The 9,903-nt window shown below is 46.4% G+C and overlaps 1 protein-coding gene across 9 annotated transcripts in view; it reads left to right on the plus strand.

Annotated features, from left to right (window-relative positions):
- The window catches only part of PLEKHA6 (pleckstrin homology domain containing A6), a 139,259-nt gene extending 129,356 nt beyond the window's left edge, over window positions 1–9,903 (plus strand). For all 9 annotated transcript variants that reach the window (XM_054028752.1, XM_054028753.1, XM_054028745.1 and 6 more), the window contains 2 exons: window positions 1,291–1,414; window positions 4,230–9,903. In XM_054028752.1, coding sequence (XP_053884727.1) covers window positions 1,291–1,406 — 116 coding nt within the window. In that variant the 3' untranslated portion in view covers window positions 1,407–1,414; window positions 4,230–9,903. The remainder of the gene's footprint in view (window positions 1–1,290; window positions 1,415–4,229) is intronic.

Consider the following 9,903-nt stretch of genomic DNA (forward strand, 5'->3'; position numbering starts at 1 on the left):
TTAACACCATTATAAATGCTGGAGGCAAAGCGGGGTTTGGGATGGAGGTTGACAGCTCGCGATCCCCCCCCCCCCCCATGTAATAACCTCGTGACCCCCTAAGGGTCCCAACCCCCAGTCTGAGAATCCCTGTAGTAGAGGGTCTTGTTCTCCTTTCACTTACAGCAGTGAAACTCTAGTGGGCCAGATCCTCCGCTGGTGTAAATCACTGACGTCAGTGAAGCTACACTAGTACACACCAGCGGAGGATCTGGCCCATTGATGTCGGTGGAGTCGCACCAGATTTATACTCTCAATGCTTGGTGGTCTGCACCTGTCCTCCCTGGGCTGACACATCTTATTTTTGCATTGGCGCTATTCAACCGTGAAGCTTTTGAAAGCAGCAAACCCTCAGCTCTTGCCGCTGAAGCACATCTGTGCCTGGAGATCCCTGCTTCTGGGCTAGCCAGCTGGTGACTACAAAGCATTACTCACCCGGCAAAAACTAGATGGGAAGATGGGGCAGCCTCCAACGCATGTGGAGATGATGAGCAATGTTGGATGGAAGGGATTGTGTGTGAAGAGAGGGAGGATGGCCCAGTGGTGAGGTAGGGCCACCCTTCCTGACAGGAATGTTGTGGGGATATTGTGAGGCGCTCAGATAATACGGCAAAGGGAACTGTGTATGTAGCTAGACCAGATTAGAATATGGTGTATGTTGGATGGAGGAGGTTGGGTTGGGCACCTCTCTGGAAGGGCTTGTTTCCCAGGATCTTCAATGGAACAGTGGCATTCTGCAGGGGCCTTGAGTAGAACCAGCTGAAGAAAGGGATGTGTTGGGGGGGAAATCTGATGAAAAAAATTAACCCTTTTTCTCTGTCAAAAAATTTCAAAACTACATTTTTTGCAAAACTTGTCACCAACATAATCCATCCTTTTCTGGTCAAAAAGCTTTGCACTGTCTCACCGCAGACTAGGAAACGCCTGAGCCCTGGTGCGTGCAGTGTGTTGTGGGGGGCTGTACTGGCAATGGGGTGCTGTGGCCCATGCCCATCTCCCTGCAGATAGGCGCTGCCTCCCATCTTTGCCTAAGTCCATGAGGATCCCAGTGTGGCGCTCACGTGTGCATGCTGTGGGGGAACCATTTGTGTGTATCTGTTGTTTCTGACCATAGTTCCTTCCTTTTTTATATTCCCCCGTCGTCTCTAACCTCTCTGCCTTCCTCTGGAATTTGCTCCCTGCTTTGTCCTTTCTCCCCTTGCCAGCTGCAGCGCTGTGTTCTTCACGTCCTTTTCCATTTCTTGTTTCCAGCTCAATGTGCCACCCCGAGTCCTCCCTCTTCCCCAGCCTCCCCGACTCCACCGACAAATCCCCTCTCGTCTGAGTCATCCCGGGTCGCCGACAGCAGCCATTTTATGCGTGTCTGAACCATGAAGTAAGCACCTTTTCTATTGTACTTCATCTCATCCTCTGTACATCTCAGCCTCCAGGGGTGATGGGGAGAACCTCACTCAAGAGTCTCCTCTTCCCATCCATTCATACGTTGCTTCTCACCGAGCTAACACTCTCCTCTGCCACGTTAGCCCAGTCTACTCCCATGGAACAAGCACAAGGGGCTTAGAACTTGAAACACTGAGGGTCCAGGACCTTGTTTTGAGTCCCTGGGTCAGATCCTCCACTAGGATAAACTGGCATAGCTTCACTAAAGTCAATGGAACTGTCCTGCAGGGTGGATTGATTTAAATCACAGTGATTTTAAATCAACAAACCCTGATTTAAGTAACCAATTTTAATTTTTGTTTTGCATTTATACCTTTCAGTTATTTACTTATTATAAAGTTGATTCTCATTGGCTGCTATAATTTGGTACTTCTTTTTGCTAACCAGGATGTTACACTATATCCGTACACATTTATTTGAGCAGTTATATTGCTTACCATACGTTTATTCAGAATTGTAGTTTTTTATGATGTTAGGAAATGGGGAATGAAGCATTTCTTATGAACTAGATGACGATTCATTTTTACTCATGATTTGTACCAAGCTAATTGAAGGAAAATTAGAATTCAATTTAAAAGCCACAAGAAGAACATTTAAAAATGTTTTTATTAGTTAAATAAGAGTACCTTAAATGTGCCGAATACGGAAGAAAAAAAGTTTAATAAATCAGTTTTAAATGCAAAACATGTTTTGATAAACAAAGGAAGCATCAACTGTAGTTAGTGAATAGCCCTGATTGCGTCTGGTCACCCTGTCCATCATGATTTTAGAACTAGTAGATCTGATCCTCTTACACCTTGTTTTTAGTCCTAGCTGGAAGAGGAGAGCAAAGTTGCACATTGTTTCAATTTCTAGTTGGTTTCTCAGCTTTGAATGCATTAGTCATTGAACTGAACTGACTGAATAAACTGAAGTGAAGAAAATAATCTCTCTGCACCGGCAGAAGAGACTACTGCTGTCAAAAGCTAGTTTTGCACTTCAGGTTCCAGCTGCTTAGCCCGTGACTTCAACCAGTTCAGTGCTTTGACTTTCTCTAAGAACTTCGGCAGCAAACTTGCACTGCTTGAATATTATATTTTTTATTTAAATTAAATTATTTGAATCCTCTATAGTATGTTTAGGCCTGAACGTAGGTTGTCATAATTTCACTTTTAATTTTAAATACATTTATTTTTTAAAAGAACAATGTATTGAATTTACATTTTTAAAAAATGGATTTAAATTTTTAAAAAGTCTATTTTTAAAATCATTGATTTTTATCCACCCTGCTACACTGCTTTCCACCAGTGGAGGAGCTGGCCCCATCCCTCTTCGGGATCAAGAGTTTTCTCCAGGATTTCCTTCTGAGCACAAAGGAAAAGCTAATGGTGTAGCTAAGTTGTACTAAGGACTCGGTTACTTGGTAGAATGCAGCCCAGTTGGATGGGAGCAGGTGGTTTCTGCCCATTCCAGGACTAAGTGGGTCCTGGCTACGCCAAAGCCTACTTTTGCCATGCATTGAATGGATGTTGTGGGCCAAATTCTCGCCTCGCTTAGATCCACTGTAAATTAGAAGCAGCAAAGAGTCCTGTGGCACCTTATAGACTAACAGACGTATAGGAGCATGAGCTTTCGTGGGTGAATACCCATTTCTTCGGATACATGTGAAAGCTTCGGATGTCACCCACAAAAGCTCATGCTCCTTTACGTCTGTTAGTCTATAAGGTGCCACAGGACTGTTTGCTGCTTTTACAGATCCAGACTAACATGGCTACCCCTTTGATACTTGTAAATTAGAAGTGACCCCAGCGGAAAGCCAAGGGTGCAAATTAGAGGAGAAAACAGGCAAGAAAAATGACACATCCTGCACCGAGAGAGAGACTGGTTCCTTTCACTGCATAGACAAAGCCATGTAAATAACAGACATTGGGAATGATGGCTAAAACCCAAGGAGACGGGATGAGCATGAGCTCCAGAAACCCTTTGCCTCTAGGTAACAGGTTCAAATCCAGGCCAAGTCAGTAGCGAGTCACTGGTACGATCTGGTGGCTGTGTTGGCCTGTGTGAGATGAGATTAGTGGGTTCTCAGTGCAAGTGCTAGTGGACACACAGCACCGAGCTGGCACTGACTTGTCAGCAGCCTCAGCAGAGATGTTGGGGACTAAATGGCCATGGAGACTGAATTCTCCTCCCATCCCTAGGGGACAGCCCTCCGGGGTTGGACTGAGGCCCATTAGCAGGGCAGCGCGGGCAGAAAGGCTGCTTGTGCTGGACCTGCTCTGCGGATGAATAGTGGAGCCTATTTTCCATGGCTGTTGGCCCAGCTCCTGTCACCAGGACTAGATTACCTCCAAAACGTCCCTAATTCTTTTTGGTGAAAGTGGCCAGTTACCAAACAGCCTTTTCTGCCCTGGGATTTTAGCCATAGGTGGAGCAGCAGCACTGCACACCCCTGGCATAGATACTCCAGCGCAGTGTGGTTTGCAGGGGTGCAGAGCCCCCTGGTTTGCACAGGTGGAGATTGTGGCGTCCCTTTCCTTACCCCGGCTTTGCATTTGTGCAGCGGTTGAGGTGACTGTGTCTGGGTCAAATCCTCAGTAAGACCAGGCCTAAAAAGGGTCATTTATTTTTTTCAAGAGTGGACAAAAATCCCATTTGCTCCTGAGCGTTCCTGCCCTGGGGCGTGATGCAGGCGCAGCTCTGCCACGCTTCCCGGCGGGTGGAGGGCTCGGCTTTCTCACTCCTTCTCCCCTCTCCTCTCCTCCCTCCAGCACAAGCCCTGGCTGCTGTGAATGCTGTGAAGTTCCACGGAGCCACGTTTTAACACACAAACATGTGCGTCCCGAGTCGACAACCAAACCTTTCCTCGCTCATCGCTTTCGGTTCTCCCCGAACCCCTGCCACTAACCAACGGTGAGATCGTCCAGGACGAAGATGCTGTGCGTCGGCACCTGTCGCCAAGGAGAACACGGGAGCCTTATCTCTGCACCAGTCCCTGCAACTGGCCGTGTACCATCCCGGGAGGAAGTGCTGTGGGTGGGCTGCCTGCTGGAGCACAGAGCGGCAGAGAGGCGCTGGTAAATCACTGCTACTGCAACGATGGAGGTTTTGCGTGAGATCTGTTGCAGTCTGGGAGATGGGCCCACTCCACAGCCGGCGTGAACTTCAGGGCAGGGGATCTGGCAGCTACCCACCAGGCTGTTCCAGGGCCGGAATAGCTCATCGAGGGGATGGTGTCTCACTGGAGGCTGGGGCGTTTCCCTTTGCTTCCCGCACTGAAATATTTGTCTCCCAAAGCTTGTGTCCCGAAGGGGCTTTTGCACGGGGACCGAGCCGTCACTGCAGTTGGAGCTTGCTCTTGCCCTCCACTGACGTGAGCACCCCATCTCCATTCTCCACACCCCTTCCACCTCCCCAGGCCTTGGCCTGGATCGTCTACTAGCATCTTTCATCTCTGGAGCTAGCCGCCCATGAAACCTGGCCCAGCCACGTTTCTCCACTCACGCTCATGTGCATCCACGGGAAGGAAGGAGCGGGCATCTGGGATGGACAGATGGAAACAGGAGCCAAGGAGGGAAAAGGCTCCGGGGCAGAAAATGGGAGAGGTTATGGGATCTGCAAAATTAAGAGGACATAGCTGTATCTGTGAAATACTAGTGTTTCACCTCCCAGGGCGAAGGGTGGTGTGGAACAGCAGGTCTGTGCAATGTATGTGGACATGTAGTAAGGGAATTAGCTGAAAGATACAGGGGAACAGGGCTAGGAGAGCCCAAGTGGCTGGTGTTGGTGACCAGGCAAAGCCTGGATGCTTTCTGGGGACAGGAGGGATCCGTTTGCACATAGAGACGACAAGAAGAAAGGGAGACAGGTTTCGGGATATTTTTTTCTCTTGGACCAGAGCAGGTTCTGGATGGTAGCAACAGGTGCCCTTCCTCAGAGTTTTGTTTTACCCAGCACAATGCTCATTTCTTGCATTTTTATGGGGATGGGAGAGGAGTGAAAGAGAGGAACTGGTACCAGTGTGTGTGTGTATGTACACACACACACGCTCGCTTGCTCGCTCTCCAATCGGGGGCTGCTGCCCAGATACTTAATACTAGATTGAGCAAAACGCTGGAGAAGTGGCTGAGGGAACAGCAGTGTCTCGCTGTCCGTGGCATTTCTTGGGCATCTTATCACCTTGGATCTGAGTGCCCCATCTAGCTCTTGATATCTAGTCCTGAATGGCCTTGAGTGGACCTAGAGGGGCATTTCCTGCAGTGTCTTGGCAGGTACCATGTTGATGCTGTCACTGTCTCTTGCCTCCATCTGGAAAGCACTGCCTTGCCTCCAAAATGGAGGGGACACCAGAGCTGTGAGGCCCAAGGGAATAGGAGCATAGCTGGGAGGGGATCTAATCCCTTCTGCTTTCAGGCTAGAAGCCAACTTCTTATGGATGGGACGAGGGAGAAGCTTCCCCACGGACAGGTGATTCCATAATTGCCCACTGCAGGGTTCTTGCGCCTTTCTCTGAGCAGCTGCTACTGGGCTACTGCACTGGATGGCCTCCTGGTCTGGCAATCCCTGCATAGAGAACAATCCTGTGCTGGCCTTTGGGAAAGGGACTAGATACCCATCTCTAACTTCTATGGTTCCCTGCTATGTTTGCATGTGGAACGGCACGCAGGCAACTGACACTCGTAACTCACTGCACTGAGACACGCATACCCCGGAAATTCTTTTCTCCTGAAGAACAGAGAGTTGACTAGTTCCTCTAACGTTTTGGAATAACTGAGATCAGGTGTGCATGGTGCTGAGTCACTGCTGCACCGTCTCCATTCCTGCAGTACCTTATGAGATGAGCCTGCTCTTCCAGATGTGTCTTCATTGTTCCCCCCAATACATTGAGAGAATCGTCATCTCGGGGGGACGTATCAGGGGTGATGGAAGAGATCTAGTTCAGAGAAGCATCCAAGAGGTTGGCTGCTCTTCTGAAGCTTGTCAGAACTACCTGAACCATCGGGGTCTGCAGAATCTAGCATTATTTCAGCACGGCTGCTTCCCAACGGAAACTCGTAAGTGAGAAGGTCCATCTAGACCTCAGCTCAGTTCAAGCAATGGTTTGGAGGAAGGAGGTTTCTTCTTTCTGTCCAAGTTGGTTTCCTTGTCCCTTTTCAAAATTAGGGCCGCATGCAAATGCAAATGTATTTTCCACCAGGCGGTGGATTTGCAAGTGCTCAGCTCCCATTTAGGTACTTAAACATGGGCAAGATTTTTAAAAGTGCCCACACCCAGCAGCTCCCGCTGTGATATTGATGGGCAGATTTTCAAAACAGCACTGAAAATCTGGCCACTTATTTTGGTGCCTAAGTGGGAGATGAATTCTTTTGAAAATTGGACCCTGTGTTTCACAAAAAATACTTGCAATTTCATTCCATACCCCCTTTTTTTGGGGGGGGGGGGGGGATCCCAGCAATATTATTTTCCTTGAATTCTCAGTGAAATTGACAGGTTTTGTATTGAAACCTGAAAATCTATTTAATTTTTTTGCAAGAATGGAATTTTAAAATTCCCAAATCTGAAATTGAAGCCTACGCTCAAAATTAAGACCAATCTGTGTTGAATATGGGCTTGCTTTTTCACTCCAAAATCTACTTTTTCAAGTGCAAAGCTGTGAAATGTTGCTGGCTGCATGCAAAATGATCTGGTGTAATGAAACTGACCTGAAATAGGAAAGCCTCAAGTGTCCAGCTTTCCCAGTGTTGCTGTGAATATTATCTGAGCTCCTGTCAAGAACCCCTCTTCCTATGGACTTTCCAGTACAGTTAGATGCCCTGTTCTAACATCAGACAGTATTGGACTTCTGCACCTTTACTACACTGCTCTTACCTACACTGGTGCAAATCAGGATTAACTCAAATGAAGACAAAATAAATTCAGAGCAGAGTGTAGGAGTGGACAATCAAGCTCTGTACCTTATACTAGAGACTGGGGCTCTGTCAATTCACTACGTGGAGGAAGAACTGTTTTGTCCCAGCACTTGAAACTCCAGATGATAGTTCTGAAAAAGGCAACGCAATGGAGATGCGTAATCAAGGTCAATCTATTTCTTACCTTTCTTTCTCCATTGGCCTGATCCTGATTGCATCTGAGAACTCACATCTCCAGCTGAAATATAGAGAAGGTGCCAATGCTCAGCACCTAACAAGATTTCTACTTCTTCCCAGGCATGCCACCAGTTGAGTGAAATGGGAGCTAGCTGGCTGCCTGCCTGCTGTAGCCTGTGAATCCATTTTTCTTTCTAGTTTGGCAATACACATAAAATCCAAGGAAACAGAACCTCTCTGCCCAATGGATCTCTCTAGCATCTCCCTAGATTATCTGTCTATTTTTAATTTTGGCAATACACAAAACATCCCAGGAGACAGAACTTTCCCCAGAATCAGATCTATGAATCAATCTTTCTTCCTTTCTTTTAGCAATACATATAACATCCCTGGGGGATAAAATAATCCTGCTCCCATAATGGAATCCCAAACAGCCCCTGTTCGTTCATGAAGCTGGCCCTTTATTTTGCTATACATGCCTTAATATATGTTTTATGGAAATTATACATTTATATAATATATATATATATATATATATTTGTTTTTCTCTCCTTTTCTGGGTGATACTGTTTTGTGCTAACTTTCTCTCTCTCTCTCTCTCTCTCTTTCTGCTGGGCTCTTGGCATCAGCCCCGCCAGAGAGTTACAAAAGGAGATTCTTTGCCAGTTCATCAGAAAAAAAAAAAGACCTATTTAAATATACATATATATATTTTCTGCTTTTATTAAAAGCAAATTTATTTAAAATAAAATATAAAAACTGTAAGTTTTGAGAAATGATGCATTTATTTCCCTGTTACTGAACAGGTAGCACTCTATATACAGCCGGGTCCTCAGCTGGTGTAAATTGGCATCGTTCTGAAGTCATTAGAGCGAGGCTGATTTGCATATGCTGAAAAGCTGGTCGTCTAGGCACAGTATATGAAGACCTATAGGACTGTACCGTATTGGGGATTGCAGAGGTTGTCTTGCTGGTACGCAGCTGTCAGTCATGGATCCTTGTGACTGTATGTGGGATTTTTAATCTTGAGTTTCAATGTTACATTTTTACCTTCCTTTTGCTTTTGTGAATGGTTTCTCGGTGATGGTGTGACTAGTGCAGAGGGCTGCCTATCAGTAGTCCAGCTGCTAACCTCACCAACACACCCGAAGGGTATACGCCAGGGCATAAGCCCCAGGAAGGATGGTCTCTGCATGGTGGATGTGCCTTTCTTTGCTGTGAATGTGCCCCCAGATGTAAAAGGGGGTGGCTGAACTGAGAAAAATGCAACCAAGCTAGGAGAACCCCCAGGACCAAACTGGGGTGCAGGAGCTGAGCAGAGGCAGGAGAGAGGTTGGATGGTCAGGAGGATTTTTTCTAGCGGCCCAATTGAAAACCCATCAACATCAATGGAAAGACACTCATTGACATTAGTGGTCTTTGCATCATGGATGGAACCAAGAGACAACTTGGAGTTCCCACCAGAGTGTCAGCTCCCCAACGGGCTCCCCCTTGACTCTCCAGTCAGTCCAGTCTCCCATCATGAAGAGGGCTCTCCTGCATCTCAGCTCCGACAGCATGGTTCCTAGGGGAGGGTACATTTAAGGGAAGGGGTGGGGGAGCAAGGCAACCCCACTGGTAAGCACCCTTGAAAGGCCTAGGGATTCCCACGAAGGACACAGGGAGCTCCTAAACAGAACCTTCCTGGCATTAAGGCACGACCTAGTAGATGTAGAGGGGACAGCGAGGAAACCTCCCCACTATGCGAATAACAACGTAGTGTCTGTGACCAATCCCTGCTACTGTCACTTTAAGAGTTTCCAATGGTCCAAGCTGTGAGCTCTCAGTGGCGTGGCTGAGGATCACAATATTGCAGTATTGTGGAACTGTGGTTTTTAATTATTTTAATTTTATTTCGGTTATTTTTCATAACACCTTCATATACCAGTGACTCTTGTAAAAAAAAAAACAAAAACAAAAAAACTTTGCATCAAAAAAAAAATCTATTTATGCACATTATTTTTGGGGGTGGGTGGGAGGAGTGGCAAAAATTAGATTTTTGCTAGTGTTAGACAAATAAAATTATCCAAGAAACGATGTGATGTTGCTGTCTTTCTTTCTGTATAAAAGTGACCTTAGATGACAACTACTATAACATTAGATCGAAGAGACCATGGTCAAATGGCTGTCGCGTTTCAGCAGCTTGAATTCTTCACCCCAATCTTCCCAGTAATTAAATCAGTGGTGGTTTGCTTTGTATTTTTCCCAACAGCATTTGTTTTAGATGTAGCTACTAAAAGATCCAATCTCTCACAAGGGAAAAAATGCATTTGTACCTTGCAAGTTTGTATAAAATAAAAATTGCTGGTTTGTAAATAGA

Source organism: Malaclemys terrapin, chromosome 4 (genome assembly GCF_027887155.1).
Source record: "Malaclemys terrapin pileata isolate rMalTer1 chromosome 4, rMalTer1.hap1, whole genome shotgun sequence".
Classification (NCBI taxonomy): Eukaryota; Metazoa; Chordata; order Testudines; family Emydidae; genus Malaclemys; species Malaclemys terrapin.